The sequence below is a fragment of the Saccostrea echinata genome, unplaced genomic scaffold (genome assembly GCF_033153115.1).
Source record: "Saccostrea echinata isolate AGI-Se365-2 ecotype Australia unplaced genomic scaffold, CSIRO_AGI_Sech_v1 ptg000001l, whole genome shotgun sequence".
NCBI lineage: Eukaryota > Metazoa > Mollusca > Bivalvia > Ostreida > Ostreidae > Saccostrea > Saccostrea echinata.
In genome coordinates this window covers 22,483,531-22,501,747 of record NW_026889750.1, presented here as the reverse complement: position 1 = coordinate 22,501,747, position 18,217 = coordinate 22,483,531, and the positions used below count along the sequence as shown (strand labels likewise).

The window sequence follows — 18,217 nt, the reverse complement described above, 5'->3', positions numbered from 1 at the left end:
ATACCCGTTTAGCTCACCTGAGCTGAAAGCTAAAGTTTGCTTTTCTGATCACATCCTGAGGTAGTGTAGATTCAATTTTCTCTTAAATCATGACCCCGGGGATAGGATAGTGCCACAATTGGGGATCAGTTTTATAAAGGAAAAATCTTTTCAATATATTGATATGGAAGCATCCTCAGGTAGTGTAGATTCAAGATTATTCAAATCATGACCCATGTGGGTAGGGTGGGGAATTATAGGGCATCAAACTTTACATAAAAGTATATGGGAAGGATTTTTAAAAATCTTCTCAAGAACAGAAAAGCCATGATTAGTCATATTGATATGGAACCATCCTCAGGTAGTGTAGATTCAAGTTTGTTCAAGTCAGACCCCTGGGGATAGGGTGGGGCGACATCCTTAAAAATCTCCTCAAGAACAGCAAAACCATGATTAATTATACGAATATGGAAGCATCCTCAGTTTAGATTTAAGGTATTTAATGTATAATGAAGGGATTTTGAATAATCTTAAACTACCAGTAGTTAAAAATGCATTGCTAGATAACAAGTAAGAAGCCAGTCATTTTGCAACTTAAAAGTTTTTGATGAGTTATCTGGCCTTGATGAAAAGAAGAAAATTTTATTTTTTTTCAAAATATCTTTGGTGAATGTTTCATTTTATTTCATATTATAATAAAGAGAGAGTTTATGCATATATTCACCAAGAGATTTGTATGAAATTCAAATTACTTTTTACAATATCTTAATAACACATGTGATGCCCATATACTTCAATGTTAACTTCAAGGTACAATTAATTGTACAATAACCAAAATTTGGTAAATTCAGTTGGTGAAATATTTTTGTTTGATAACACTTTCAAAATACTACCATGATTAAAAAATCGGATATTCACTTATTAGATACAAAAAATGGTTGTTATACATTGAATACCTTGAGTTTGTTCAAATCATAACACCTGAAGGTAGGATGGGGTCACAACAGGGATTCAAAGTTTTATACAGTAATATACGAGGGGTTATCAAAAAGTTCGTGGACTGACGCGATAAAATTAATAATATATAGTCTTTGCCTACAAAATTTAAGCGGAACATAAAACAACAAAAGTTTAAGAAATGTTGAAAATTTTAGCTTAATTCTAAAATTAAAAAGACGTTATGTGATCACCCGGCGCTGTCGCCGTTTAGTGTCATGACGTCCGCTTAACGTCATTGTTTCTTAATGTCCGCTCTCTCTACCTCATACACTTATCTTGATGAGATTACCTGGAGTTAAGCATGGACTTAAAAACCCGTCTTATTTATATGAATTTACAATGTCATGAGCAGCTGTTTTCAATGCATATAATATTGTAAATGAATCTTTATATGGGGAAAGATCCTTACTTGATTATGCCAGAATACTTAGCTTGTTGGAGTTCAATTTCTTCCACACATGAGCAACGTCACTTTTCGACGTGACTGACTTTTGACACCCTGACTACAAATCGACACTAACTGTGCATATTTCATCTCTCTGAATCTTTTTGGGCATTAAAAAACAAGTACTCTGAATGTTTTATTTTTCTGTAGCCAGTTTAAACATTCCTTAGGTCAATACCAGTTTTTCCAGGAGCGAAACTCTATAGAGTGTTTGAAAAAGAAACCCCTCCCCCTTTTTGACGTTATTTTCAAACGCATAATTGTTTGGACACTCCATATAAAATTTACGATAAAATTTCATAGAAATTACAGAATGGGGTAAAAATTGCAAATTTTACTGAACAAATGTGTCGTACCACATGCCTGAATTAACGAGATTTTTTGATGACAAATACTCATATCTAAAGAGTTTTTCTCAGTTACACTCATGTAGAAAAAAACGTCATATTAGAGGTTGCGCCGCCTGGACATACCTTTGCTTACAAAAACACTAACAATTTATTAAAAAATAAAAATTATGATTTATACTTTATTCTATAGATAGAAAAGATGATGCTAACTAAATGTGTAAAAATTCAGTGATGTACCTAAAGCGGTTTTAATTTTATGACGCTAGTCCACGAACTTTTTGATAACCCCTCGTATACAATGTAGGGGAAAAAATCTGCTGATGAAGAACGGCAGGGCCATATTGGCTTAGGTGAGCGTTGTGACCCATGGGCCTCGTGTATATTTGTATGCCCTATGTCGAAGTTCACGTGCTCAGATTTGGATTCTTTTGTGAACTGTCATGATTCTCCAAATAATAATTCAAAGGAAAACTTATGGTGTGTGGACAATACATTCTTAGGATGGCAAGGAGGTACCCCCAGGCCTGGGTTGACTCCGTCAAAGTTCAAGATCAAAGGACGAGATTATACATTATTACATGGCTATATACTGCGATGTAATATCTCGAATATTTCATAAGCGCTCCCCATGCAAGTTTGTAGATGATAAAATGATAGTCTACATAGGTCTACCCCTCTATACTATAAAATCAACAATTGATTTTATAGTATAGAAGGTAGACCTTTTGTCATCTACAAACTTAATGGGGAGCGCCTATGGAATATTTGTAAACAGACTTCCAACTGACTTTACTGGGGACACTGGAAAGACACATTGATTTTAGGGTCACTTGGTTAATTGCCGATAGTTAAAGATTATGTTTGTATACAATTGTAATTATTATGCAATAGCGAAGCCTTCATATAGATTTGATGAATAAATCAAGAGACCCATGGCCTATAACGCTCACCAGAGTGTCCCCATCCTACCCCTAAGGGTCATGTTATGAACAAACTTTAAACTACACACCTTCAGGATGATTCCATATCAGTATGTCTAATGTAAAACTTTGTGATAGCCTATTTGGCCCCACCCTATCCCCGGGGTCACGATTTGAAAAAATTTGGAACTACGCTACTTGAAGATGTTCCATATCAGTATGATTAATCATGCAATTTTGAGAAGGTTTTTATTAGTTATTCCTATTGTAGTGGGGGAGCAATTAACACAAGATTTTATTATGCATGGTTATGTTGTTTATTATGTGATGATGATAATAAGACTGGTATCAAAATTAAATAAATTGAATATCAAATGTAACAGCAGAATCTAATATTGTCATAAAACCACATAACTATACACTGTATATTAATTAGGTCATGAAATAATAAATATTGACACGGGTCAAAGAATTATTTCTCTTGACTTTAAATATATCTAAATACATGTGTATTCCTCTGTATTCACTTGTTAAATGTGATGAATAAAACTAAAATTTTAAATCAAGATTATTATTGGTATCTGAAAAAAATATTAATTAAATCACGACTATCACACTATGTAAAACTTTGAACGCCCATTGTGGCCCCACCTCACACCTGGGGGTCATGATTTGAATCTCTACATTACGTAATGAAGCGTTCAAGTAACTTCCACCTCTTCTGGCCAGGTGGTTCTTGAGAAGAAATTTTGAGGTGAATGGGTCAAAGGTCAAGGTCAGAAACTTGTACAGAATATTGCTACAAATAGTAACCGGACAATATCTCAAATAAACGTATGTGCTTAAGGAGGGGGGGGGGGCATAAATTCTCCGAATTTGCAGTGTCAAAAATAAGCAAAATTGTGGATCGTGTAATGTTTACTATAAATTTGATCTGATTAAATCATTATTTCGTTCACATCTAAAATTATTATCTCCTTCTTTATAATATGTACTTGACAATATTTTTTATCTTCCTTGTTCGTTCCGGAAACAGGAAATTTATATTTGCCATTCGTATCCCTTTTGAATGCGATGTGTGGGTTTATTTTCCATAGTTGTTTCCTCTGTTTTAAAGTTATTGTAGGATATTGGTTCAGATTATACGTTCTTTATAGAGAATTAGTGGACAGATACGGTCTACATGTACGCTATGCCTGTCCACTTCTCTCAAGAAGGTCCGGGCTTTTGCCAGCTGCTATAGACAAAGTAATAGGACAATTTTCTCGTTTTTTAAAAAATCAAATTTTTGGGGGGTATAGATATTCTAAAGCTGCAGAAAATATGCCAGAAATAACCTGAACGGAAGTTTTTTCCTCCTTTTTTTAGATACATGTATTGAGGAAATGAAAGGTTTTACACATTATAACTGCATATCCCACAGATCTAGATTAATATAATGTTTCCAAAAATTGTAAAGATGCGTGTTTGATTCATTCCGCGATTTTCATCATTTCTGGAAACAAAATGGTTTATAATCATTTAAATTGTACTTAAGATATTTTCCGGTATGGTTATGCTTACGTGCAAATGATTAAAAGAAATGAACTTTGAGATTATTAAATGATAATTTTCATCTCATTTTGTAGGAATTCAGTGCAATTTTACCATGTCATCCATGAACAAAATCGTATCATTTTTGTGATATCGGATCATATTCTAAAACATTGTTCCATAAAGTCGACACAAGATGCGATATGCAAATCTACAAGTTATATGGTGGATTTTATCTAGCTGTGCACAGGCGGTTGATGTCCTTCAAACTCTTCGTCGTATCAAAAGAGATGTGTCTCAGGGTCTGGTTGATAAACACATTTTGTCAGATTCACGTCGAGCGAGAGAGATACATTTTTCACCTACCATCCAAGATGCCTTTAATAATGCTCAGAATACACCAAACTTTATCCGAAAAAATGGAGGGAACACCAGGACAAGACACCTTTTTATAGTTACCAGAAATGTCACCGTGACCAGAAAGGAATTAGAACATGCCTACATTGAAAAGGTGGAACAGGGCGCTGTGAGAAATTCTCGATCTTCACGCGATTTTTACATATATCAAATAAATATTCAAGAACTTCGGAATATCTCTGTGGATGTCATTGATTTGAAAATCGCGTTCAGTGGAACAAAATATAGGATAACGGACTGTCATTTTTCTCATTCCGGGACATTTAACTTGGGTGCTAAAATACTCGACTGGAAAAACAGACGTTTTGATATAAATCACATCACAGATGTAAATTTGAATGACAAAATGAAGTGTACTAGATTTGGATATCCAAATTCTCCTCCAGGGACCTGTCCAAACTAGAGATTTAAAAATAATATGCAATTATTCTCAAGCTCCTGCATTCTTTTGTTTTATAGTTTCTCATTGTGTACACTGTATATGGTATGATGAGTGGTACAGAACTAAAACTTCAAAAAGACTGTTTTAATTTAAGAGCACCTAAATTATGTGCTGCATTCCCTTCCATTTATTGTATAATACACAGTTATATTACGATAACCAAGGACAAAGGACTCAATCGTAAGTCCCTTAAAGGGGCCTGGACAGATTTGAAGTTAATATTTTCTCAAATTTTCAGTATAATATCATGACTTACATGTTGCTATAGCATTTCTCACGGAAATATAATAAAATAGTGTTTGGAAACTTCTTTTAACTGGAAATTATTGAAACTACGAATTTCGGAACGCGTTTGATTGACACATCCTTGCACTTTCACAAAGTAAACTTTATCCTTAATACTTATGAAAAGTAGAAATTTTGTTGTGTATTAACTATTAATGAAAAATATTAAAACTTTAATCCAGAAAATTATAAATTAGAAAAAATTAGAAAATTAGAAAATCCAGAAAACCAACTCACAAGTATTGTCAGTCGGTGCTCAGTGATGTGTGCAGAGTTTAACAAATTGAAAATAGTTATGTTTGACGTGATGTAAAGAAGAATGTCTTTGTCATTTTTTTTCTAAGAATATTCATGTAAGTTCAATTCATTTAACTGGTTTTATTCTTTGAATAAGCTTAGAAATTTAAAATGTAAACAATGCAATTGTGTCCAGGCCCCTTTAAGTTGAGATCTGGGCATCTATATACGGACTCTGAAGACACTATGTTGAACTGGTTATTTATAAATCATTTAATCTTTACTTGATGGGCCTTCATCTGAAAAAAGTTAATTTATATTTCAGATATTGATGTTGTTTGTAAAGAACACGTTAACAAAATGTGGGTGGAAAAAATAAATCTCATATGTGTTCTGTTCTATAAAACTCATCTCCCCAGGATTTTGTTTCTGTAATACTAGTATTTTTTAACCCATAGTATATTATAACAATAACGACAAGCTATCTAGCTAACTCCGAATTACATGGAGTACGCCCTCCCCAGACTCGCAGTCATTTACACTTTTAGAGAAAATTGACTGGCAAAGTGTTTATTACCATTCTCTTCTACGATATTATTGAGCGATATTATTATGAAGCTTCCTATCCAGTCTGAGCCTTATCTGTTGACTTCGTTAACTTCATATCCACAGTGGTTATTTAATCCTTGAGAGGAACCAGTGTACCAAGTTTGATGTCAGTCAAGCAAAGAATTCTAAAGATTAAGAGATCAATATCTCCCTATGTCCAGTGTGACCACTGACCTTAGACTTTTAACCTCAACTAGTGTACCAAGATTGATGTTTGTGTCAAGCAGAAGATTCTCAAAATATCGAACGGTCAATATCTTCCTTTGTTATACCCTTATCAATATCTTTCTATATATTTATTACAAATAAAAAGTCCAACAAAGTAAATGTTTCCTTCATCGGTCTGAAACAATTTCATTGTTGACCGGTCTGTCAGTGCGGCCTTGGGCAACATTTTCACCTTCAGGTCCAACAAATCATATGTTGCTTTCATACCCAGTCAATAACTGGATAATGTCAAGTTTGATACTTTACCTTAGACGTTGTGACCTCAAATCAGTCGGGATCATTTACTCCTTAATGGGGACCAAAATGCCAGATTTATTGTCGGTCAAAAAAAGGTTTCTTATGATATTGAGTTGACAATATGAATAGTTTAACCCTTGACCTTTGACCTTGTAACCTCAAAATCGCGAAGCGGTTTATAAAAAAAAGCGTAAACTGTCCCAATCCAGGTTATACCAGTATAACTTGGGTAGCTATTAAATTCATTCCTTGTAATTTAATTTTTCATCATTAAGCGTCAAAAAATAAGACAATTTCTTCTTCAAAAATGCCTGCAAATTGTACGTGTTTTAATTGTAACGTCAAGCAGATTGATACGTTTTTGACGTAAGTCATTGTGACGTAGGCAACCCAGGTTATACGATATACATGTAGTTTATTTTTTTTATCCAATCAAATGACGCGTTACAACCAAAATTCAATTATTCTAATTTAATGCATGTTTTCTTCCCCATTGTTATTTTTTGCTGATACCCTGTGTTCTAGATTATCACTGGAAGCTCTGTAATAAGAGTAAATTTCTTATTCACAAATGTAAGAAAATGCACAGAGTACACATTTAGTATTTATGGACCCCCAACCCAACCCCTACATGCATGGACATCGACAAGTTCATTTTCGTTATAAGATCTTAAGTGATCTAGTACGAAATTAAGCCTATTACTATCATGTAGAAAAATTCAATTCAATTCAACTATCTCGTAATCACGTGAAAATTACCTAAAAAAAAAAAAGAAAAGAAAAAAAAAAAGAAAATCGACAATGATTTTTCTTGTAACGACGAGATAACTTCTCACAATAACGAGATCTTTTTTTTTGTGATAATGAATGAGATTATTATCTCGTAATTACGAGATAGTTGGATTGAATGTGTTTTTTACTTGATACTTAATAGGTTCTCGTAATCGAAACACATGTTCTAAAAAGAACGTTATTAAAAAGAAACATGTCAGAGTTGTATAGGTTTGTTTGTCAAAGCAATTTTTACATTGGAAAAAAAGTCAGAGACGTGTGAAATGGGGGGGGGGGGCTAAAATCTTAAACCTTGTGACCTCAAAATCAATCGGGATCATTTACGCTTTAATGGGGACCAATATGCCAGATTTGACCTTTGACCTTGTAACCTCAAAATCAATAATGGACATTTGCTCATTAAGTGAAAATCAGTGAACCAAGTTTAATGCCAGTCAAACAAAGGTTCTCAAGATATTTAGCGGTACATACCGACCGACATATTTTTTCTTTATATTAAATAAACCCATTTCACAAGTCAATTTTTCTAGGTCAGTTACATCAACTTGTTTCTTCGTCTGAATGTATTTCGTCTTCTACAACAGTTTTACAAAGGTGACAAAAACGAGATTCTGGGATACATGACTTTGAACAATTTCTAGAAAGTGTGCAGAATTCTCAGTTTTGTTTAGTTACACGTAGAACGTATTGATTTATTAATTGGAAATTTCAAGTATTCTTGTAATTCATTATGTAGTTCTTAATTTGACTGTTAAATAATAATTCACCACATTTGGAGAATTTAATGTTCTGAAGTTCCATATCAACTTTTTGTATCTAGAAATTCTTCAAACAGCTGCTAAATGCACTATCAGTCAGTAATATTTAATGGCTGGAGTTTTTTTTTTTTTTATTTATCAATCTGACCCTGCCAGTTATTTTCCTTCACGCCAGTATTATAAAGATCGACATCTTCTAAGAAAGCAGCAATAAGAATTTTTAATTCTATTTTCATTATTATGTTTTTTAGTCTCTTGTAATATTTAAACATAGAGTGGTATAGATGAAAGCTTTGCAACAAATAGGGAAGGGGGTGTTCCTAGCCCGTATTTAATGGCTAAAGAAGCTTTTTTGTACATCCAAAATGTCTTTAAATATGAGATCTTTCAAAAGGTAGTTGATCACAATTGTTTATACATGTATCAATATTAATTCTGAAATCCATATCTCAGAATCATACGAAATGATAGGTTCAGTAAGTGAAGAATATAGTCTTAATGAGTTTTTACAGATAAATTATTATGAAAGAGTAAAGAATGTTTCATCGCATAAAAAGCTTTTCCTTGCATGGTCAGCTATACATGTAGCTGTTCAGCTGCATATTTAAGTTTACCGTTAGAAGTAAAAATAATCCCAGATATTTTATATTTTATATTTATGTGCTATGACTAATAGACTCAATGTTGAGCTGTGTCAATTTTCTTATTTGAAAAAAAAATCATTGCCTTAGTTTTATCAAGGTTAACTGTCAATTTTGATTTCATGCAATATTCTGAGAGACAGTCTATACTGAGTTTTGGAGTCTTTCTTTAATTGATTTTTAAAAGTCATCTGCAAAGAATAAATAACTTCAATATTTTGTAGTTCTGGTGAGTTAGTGTTAATATTTACTAGTTGCGAGTAGAAATCGTCAATAAATAATATATTTCAAAAATGTAGGGGAAATGTTATCTCCTTGTTTAACCCTGCGTTTAGCTACAAAAGGTTCGATATAGTAAAATTCATCTCTACAGCAACATTTATTGTTTGAGTACATATTTCTTATAAGTTTGATAAATTTCCCACCTGGGAAGGGGGGGGTATATAACTGGTCGTTCATCTGTCAGTCTGTCAATTTGTTTATAGGCCTCCATTGCTTGTCTTGGAAATCATGCAATTAATTTTGAGATGCTGCATGCATTGAGATGCGACTCACAGGGCTGTATTAAAAAAAACAATATTTGGATTAAACTTTAAATAAATCTGTTCTTTGATACCGTACTGACCATGCTGACGATTTGGTTATCTATCTCTCTCTCGAAAAAAAAAAATAGGGCACCATTTGCATCGGGATCGGGATGCCAAAATAAAATCGGAAACGGAGGGGAAATTTTATTTTTATTTGTAAACAACGCATTATTTACCAGTCTGAATTATTATGGAGATGCAAAAGCCTTTCAAGGAAAGAAGATCGTTAAGTGAGTATATTAAACTCCATAAATTAAGCTATGGATAACTATATCATCCTGATGAACTTGTGAGCGAGTGGAAATATAAACATGATCATAAATATGTAATACACTACAGATGACTCATAAATTTATTTTTGGTAGATTCTTGCAGATTTTTTCTACATTTATTATTATTTAATATGTATGATATATGCCATTCGGGTTGTATTACATAAAACACTGTTACTATGTGTAACAATAGAAAAATGTTTATAATGAACATAAACAGACAAAAGTGCATAATTATACATGTACAAGAACATGATGAAATCAAGTTATCAGTATCAAACGTTTCATGATGTAATTTACATCATTGTAAACTGTGGTACTGCTCTTTTGCAGGGCAAATCAATAACATTTTGGTGTAGTTTTATTTGGCAGAAAATTAAATGACATTTAACATGTTTATTAAACAAAATTTCTTACATAATCAACAAACTTCAGTCAAACCTTGTGATCTCAAACTCGATGGGACAGAGAAAAAACTTCGAGATATCCAAGGATTTGACATATCAAGGGGGGCGTATCAAGGGTAAAATACTTAAAAAAATAAGTGGGTTGGATCACTTCCAAGTCATGATCACTTCAACATGTTCAACATATCCATGGTATTTGAGATATCAGTGTTCAAGATACCTAAGTTCAACTGTATAATAATTTACCCTGCAAAAGAGCAATATAGAGCAGTATAGATGTTACTGGAAAAAGCCTTTTACATTTCTTTTAGTGTTTGACTACAAAAACTCAGAGGGACAATCTCGAGAACTCAAAATATCTAAAAGTTGTAGACCACTGGTTTATTGATAGCACAGTAATCTTATAACTTTGTTTTTCCAATTAATTTTTAATAAAATTTGAATCTGTTTATTAAGTTTCAATATTATTTAAAGTAATAAGAGTGTAAACTATATCATACAGAGATGTAAATGTCATTTAATTCATATAGGTATATACATGGTTTGAGTTAATAACATGCATAAATCATGATAAATGACCTATTGTCTGACTGTAATGATCACGCATAAACATTTTCGGATTAAGCATGTTTTTTTTTAAATTTCAGCCCAGAGGATCAAAGATGTTGAATCAATTCGCACACAGCATTCAGACAAAATCCCGGTATGTTGACAGAATAAAATGTAAAATTTCTATAGTCTGTCCCATGGTACCAAAGACAACACTTTTTCCATACTATTTCAAAATACATTAAATACCTTAGGCTTTCAAATTAGATCATTTTTTTCCAAATGGCAATATTTCTACTTTAATAGGAATTTTATCAAATTCAACAAGTATATTGACATGACAGCAAATTCAAAGTCTATTGGGATTTAACATTGCAAAAATTAACTGCTACTCTGGAAAGGGATCCATCATTATTTGAGATTTTCCATCATTTATTGTCAATGACGTAGTACACATATTTGTCACACTCAAATAAATTCTGGAAATAAGTACAACTTCCTGTCTCGTTTGACAACAATTTCCATAGACATGATAGACTTTGAAAAATCATGTCAGTACATGTTTGTTTCAAGTTGCACGCATAAATTTTGGCTAAAACTGGTAAGAAAATGATTAGACTTAAATTCTAAATGATAATTTCTGTGAGAACAAGTCAATTTTTTTTTTTTATATCATTTAAAATATGGTGGAAGCTCTTATGTGGGACAGACTTATATTAATTATCTGTTAAGTGTTAAATCCAAAATTAGATCATAATTTATTTAATCATGTCATTTTTTTTTAAAGAAAACAGAGAGTGAGAAGTTTTAAATACATATCAATATACACTTATTTCATTACTACAAGGAGAGCAGCCAAACTGTTGTCCCAAGGTAATGGGGAAGACCTGGGAAATTGTTGCCCGAGGTCAAAGGCCAAGGGCAACAGTTTCCCAGGTTTTCCCCATTTTCAATTGGCAACAGTTTGCCTGTTTCCCAAGTTGTCATGAAAAAAGTGTTTTATTACCTAATCTACTATATAATTTCTTTAAGTAATTACCATATTATGTATACCATTAAATGGTATAGACATAATAATCAACAGATTTTAAAATACCTCTTTTAAAATACAACAATTTGAAACATTTCTTGAAACCAAACTAAACAAGATGAATATTTATCAAATTCTCACACTGATTGGTGTAAAATCAGAAAAATTAATGGGGTAATATTAAAATGCACTGATAAATGAATGTAATAATGTATTGTTTAGTAAATAACATAATGATGACTTGAAGGTTTGAAACTTTGAATATAACATGCTGAGTCAGAATTTAAGGTAGAGAACTATATTGAGTGAAAGGGGCCAACATTTTCCCCAAATTACCTTCAGAAAAGGTGTTCTTGGCCTCTTCTCTGTAATGATATTAAATTGAATATATATTTATATGGGTCTTCCCCACTATCTCGGGTCATCAGTTTGACTGTTCCCATTGTAGTCATGAAATAAGTTTATACCGTGACTGGGTAAAGAGTTTGACTGTTTCATGATATGCAAAAAACATTAAAATGAATCAGAAAACAGTTCAAAATGCCTAATTACAATTTATAGTAGGTTTAGTAGGTTAGGTAATAATTCAGTCTAATCATTTTAATATTTTACATTTGCAGTCATGCATAACTATATTAAATTTTTTTTTTTTGTTGGATTTTCTAGTAATCTGAAAAAAATTATAAAGTAAAATCTAGAAATATATGATAATAATTTTTTTTATTTGTACAGGTAATAATAGAACGATACCATGGAGAAAAATATCTACCAATGCTAGACAAAACCAAATTCCTGGTGCCAGATAATGTCAATATGAGTGAACTCCTCAAAATTATCAGGTATGTTGGTTATATAATTGACTCTTCTTTATTTCTTCCTAAGTAAGATTCATTATTCTTTCAATTTACTTTCAGTAAATTATCCGGAAACCTGACCTTTTTTTTGCATGTAGAAATATTTTTTTGACAAAAAGTATGACCCTTGTGTTTTCTAGTTTGAAAATAAAAGTGATGTATTATGTAAGTAGTTTATAATTACATGTTTCTGAAAGTATGAGGTTTAAGAAATAATTCCTGCGGCGGAGGAATTATTTACGTCCAACAAAATCTCAAGGCTGAGGAGTATACATGTATATTTTCCAACAATTCCTCTGCTGCAGGAATTATTTCTCTTCTGCTAAGGCAAATTTTAACCTCCTACATATATGCCTTTTTATATCACAGTTTATTGCTACTTCTTCTTCATTTGCACTTTACGCATTCAAAAGATAAAGAGGTAATCTGAATCCCAAGAAAACTTTTTTCATACCAGTTAGTATCACAATCAAAAAATGCATTGATCCTTTTCCTATTGAGAAAAGTAAAAATAAGGGAAACCCATTTAAAGTTATTGATGGTTTGTTGATGACGTTTGTGATTTTTTGGAGAATAATGGTTGCAGCATCTCTTTGTTCTTTGTGATAACATAGTAGAATACTTATAACATGAAGTATATATTAAGTACAGCAAAGTGCCTGTATTGTTGATCATATGTACTTCAGAGAACAAATTCAGATAAATGTAGTTTAATGCATTCATTTTTTGCCATCCCTTTTCATAAGAACTACTCCCACATTATTGGAGATAGCCAAAAAGAAACTTCCTCTGAGTATAATTGGCCAGGTCATGTAGGTATGCAAGAAGATTGTGAATTTGTCAGTTTTACTTTAGGTTAAAATGAGTTAATTAAGAAGAAAATTCCCCAGCTCTGTAAAAAAAAAACCACACACATATTAATAATGCTAAAAACAATGCTAAAATATTTAATATCTATGAATCTCTACAAAGTGTACATTTAATATTCGGCAAGTCATAACCACTCATGTCAAAAAGAGTAAGGCTCAAGGATTTAAACAGGAATTTGAAGACTTTTTGAAAAATATCAAGAGTATAAATGTCAAAGTAATGCAGAATACAACCACTAATAGGTCTTCGTTTTGGCCACTTTAAAGATTGAAATAAAACCTCTTCAATATTCCAAATTGCATTAAAACTTATTGTAAATTGTAAAAAAAAAATTTTCTCCCTACTATACGGCTACATCGAAGAAAGTTTTTCCATGTTTCAAGGAAATTTCAGATTCAACAAGATGTGTTTGTGAAACACTGATACCCCCGTATGGCAACTTATAGCAAAGGTTAAACTTTCTCAAATGCAAATCAAATATGTTGGTACCCAAAGTAAAGTCTTGTCTCTAAGATTAAATCTATGAAATATGAAAACCCTAGCAGCAACCATTGAAAAGATATTGAAAAGGATTAAGTTTTCAAAAGTGAGTCAAACATCAAGGTCATGGTCAAATGGTCAAAATTAATGGTGCTCAAGAAAAGGTCTTCTCACAAGAAACACACATGTGAAATGTTAAAGCCCTAGCACCATCCATTCAAAAGCTATGCCAAGGTTAAAGATTTTCAAAAGTAGGTCAAACGTCAAAAGGTTAAAGTTTTTGGTATCTAAAGTAAGGTCTTGTCACAAGGATTACATATGTGAAGTGTGAAAGCTCTAGCACCAACTGTTCAAAAGTAATGGCTAAGGTTAAAGTTTTTCAAAAGTTAGGTCAAAGTCCAAGGTCAAGGTCAAAAGGTCAAAGTTGTTGGTATCCAAAGTAAAGTCTTGTCACAAGGATTACATATGTGAAATATGACAGCCCTAGCACCAACTGTTCAAAAGTAATGGCCAAGGTTAAAGTTTTTCAAAAGTAGGTCAAACGTCAAGGTCAAGGGGTCGAAATTCTTGCAATTCAAAGGAAGGTCTTGTTACAAGGATTACATATGTGAAGTATGAAAATCCTAGCACCAACTGTTGGGTAAAATTTTGCAAAACTGGGTCAAACTCCAAGGTCCAGGTCAAAAGGTCAATTATGGTGGTACCCAAAGAAAGGTCTTGTCATAAGGAATACACATGTGAAATATGAAAGCCATAGCTTAAACCAATCAAAAGTTATGGGCAAGGTAAAAGTTTTTGCCTTAAGAAACAGAAAAACAGACAGACAGATGGACAGACAGGGCAAAAACTATATGCCCCCAAATCTTCGAATATGGGGGCATAAATAAAAAATAATAAAAAATAAAGTTTAAGAGCTCATTTTCATGTAGACTGTTATAATAAAGTTCAAGCAATGGAGCTACAGCCACATTGCAGATTCTGCTTTACAGGAAAATTAAATGCCGCTCAACCGTTTCTAATTTCACTTTTTGATTTAATACACAGGAGGCGACTGCAGTTGCATCCCTCTCAAGCTTTCTACCTGATTGTCAACAACCGTAACATGGTCAGTAACACAACACCAATCGCAGAAGTGTACGAACAAGAAAAAGATGAAGATGGATTTCTCTACATTGTGTATGCATCTCAGGAGACTTTTGGTTGAGTTCCTTAAAATGCTTAACATGTACATGTACATGTATATGTTTCTTCTGAAATAATAAAAAACAACTTGATCACAGTAATTAATACATACATGTACCATAGATTTTTTTGAACTTTGAAAAAATTTATGTGGTCAAGTACGTGAAACTCAGTATTCAGTATTTTTGGTTATTGATCTATTAAAGTACAAGTCTTTCATATTTATGTTATGTTCATCTACAACCACTGAAAACATTTTAATTACACAAGTTGATTTTGTTTATAATATTGTATACCTTACATTCTAAAACATTGTAAGAATCGAATGTAAATTTGATTTTTAAATACAAGTGAATTCTTATCTTTGTGTGATATACATGAAAATATTTGCAGCTGTATGTATACTTGAAAGGTTTTTTTTAACTATCCATTCATTCATTCTTTCCTTTTTTCTGTGTTTAATTTATGAAGGTTTGGATAAAAGAAATGAGCTATTCTGAATACTTTTATGTATATTGTACTTGTGGTTAAAAAAAAAACTTGTTTGTAATTAATCAGCTTTTTGCAATTTAATGTAACAAATTTTCATTATCACAAAAAATATTTTGATACATGTCTATAATGTGATACAGGTTGGGAAAAAGTATGATTTTTGTCTCACAAGATTTTTTTTTAAGGTATGTACTGGAAAGAACAAATCACATGTATCTTTAGGTACTATAATTACCCCCTCCCAAAGTTTGAAAATTACTACATTGTAAGTAGAAGGAAAGAGATGATAAGAAATCAACAAATTTGATCACATGTGTGAGTATGAGGTTTTTATTTATGAGTCATTTTCATCCATATTTTTAAAATTTGCATTTTGTAAAACTTGAATTTTCAGTCATAGCAAATTTAAATTTAAAATCTTGGTATACATGTATATTCTTTTGATTTTTTTGCCCCATTCCTCCTTTTACAGCTAAAAAATGATGCATTTTTCAGATTTACTTTTAAGATGTTGTGGGCTCGTAAAACTTTCCCATAACAAATGAATGGTAATTATTTGCAGGATTAATAACACTAATCTGTGTATCAACTCCAGTTATAGAAATGTTATCAAGAAGAGTTTGATCTTAGACACCAATACTGTAAACTCATGTCTTGTGTTCAGTGTGCTTTGAACCTTTTTTTACATTTCATTTGTATGCAAATATACAATGAACATGTAATTGTTACCAGGTTTTTTTGTTATTTTAGAATTGTTTTTTGTTATCAAAGTGATGTACTATCACCTTGTTATTCTAACCGCCATTTCATGGATATGTTAAAGCTTAATGTTTGTAATATCCAGATTAATACAATATGTTGGCTTTTTATACAATGTATTTGTATTTGATTTATGTAATGTGCTTTAATTTTGATGAAGAAGAAAGTAATAAAATAGCCACATGAAATAAGTAAGTTAAAGCTTTGTGATGGCGAATTTGTAGTGGAGCATGGGGAGTGTATGAATATACAATATCTTCATAGATGTAAAAGAAATATTACTCTGTTGTCAAGACTTAGTTCTTGCAATTAAGTGTAATTTTGAAATGCAAAAAAATTATTCAAATGAATTAGCTAGCCAAATTGACAGGTCTATATTCTTACAGAGCTTACATGGCTTAGTCACTTGTAAGAAGATTGGTGAACAAGATGCAACAAATTGCCTATTATGTGACAATTAAGAAAGTGAAAAATTAAATAACAGTGGTGATGACAACATTTTCTCTGATATTTCATTTCACATTATAATGTGTAGGTACTTTATAACACAAATTGCAAAAATCTCACAAAGATTGAAATTATATGTATTCGTGTATGAAATGGCAGACATTACACCAAAGAGGGTAAAAATGATGAAGTCTTCATACTAAATACACAATTTTTCCAGTGGGTTTTCCCTCCATTTTTTTTTTTTGAAAGGTTGTGCTAAAAGTATGCATAAAAATATCCATTCTACAGCTAACAAAAGCGTGGAACAAATACCCACTATACTTGTATGTCAACATTCTTATCTTTCCTAGACCATTCAGACTTCAGTCAAGGGTCATATCATTAATCTCGAAAGGAAAATTGATACTCGGGGTTTTTATTGCTTGGGTTTGAACCCCAAGACTTCCAATTCCACTTTTTTTAAATCATGGAATTATTTTTTTGCCGGAAGAATTTTATGCAGAAAAGTTTCGTTTGTCATAATTTTAAACCTATGATATCAATGATAAGAACTTTCATCTAAATACTAAATTCACAATATGACTTTTATACATTTGAAGCTATAGGCATTTTGCACGCCTTGTTCGCCCATCTCCTTTAGAAAAATGATGGGAATCGAACCAACTGTTATGAATATTTCAAAAATACCATAAATGATGCTACATATAGACACCTAGTCCGTAAGGCCAAAAAAAATAATAGTCTTGTTTCCTGCTACCAGCCTGAAAAAAATAGGGTAGGTAGGTAGGAAAATTATTTTATTTTATATTTATATTTTTTTTTTTGACAACATTTTTTGGATATGAACTAATAAAAGATAAAATTAAACACGTCAGGGGTCAATATTGTCTTTCAAAATTAAATTTCTTGTCTTTTTATGCACAACTCAAGTGGTATTTTATGAAAGTCCATATTTAAAACAAGAATTTCATGAAATGCTTGTTTTGTGTTAACACAGAAAACAATTACCATGACAGAACAAAGAAATTCCGGAAATTCTTGATTTTTTTTCTTCCAAAACTTAAAAAAAACTTTAGGGTCGGGTGCAAAAAATAGGGTAGGTCGGGTAGCAGGAAACAAGACTATTATTTTTTTTGGCCTAAGGTAAAACGTTGCGATCACGCATCGGGTTCGACATTAACAAAAGTTGAATTTGACGTCATGTTGGCGTCATATGTTGAGAAATGAGACGACGAATCTTTTATTTATTATTACAGTCTGTCCTACGTAAGTTTACATATTTTAATTGATATATCAGTTTGAGTTGGCCTGTCCAAGTTCGATTGATAACGTAACAGAATGTGTTGGTTGGCAATGAAGCGTTTGGTGTACTAGTAGTAGTTTGACTATACATAGCATCAACACAACGTTGAC

The 18,217-nt window shown here is 32.0% G+C and overlaps 1 protein-coding gene across 1 annotated transcript; it reads left to right on the top strand.

Moving 5' to 3' along the window:
• The first annotated feature begins 9,589 nt into the window (after positions 1–9,589).
• On the top strand, positions 9,590–16,850 carry LOC133200682 (microtubule-associated proteins 1A/1B light chain 3A-like). The gene is made up of 4 exons (XM_061336487.1): positions 9,590–9,689; positions 10,786–10,841; positions 12,450–12,556; positions 14,966–16,850. The coding sequence occupies exons 1-4, from the start codon at positions 9,650–9,652 to the stop codon at positions 15,123–15,125; spliced, it is 363 nt and encodes a 120-aa protein (XP_061192471.1). The 5' UTR covers positions 9,590–9,649; the 3' UTR covers positions 15,126–16,850.
• Positions 16,851–18,217: the final 1,367 nt, after the last annotated feature.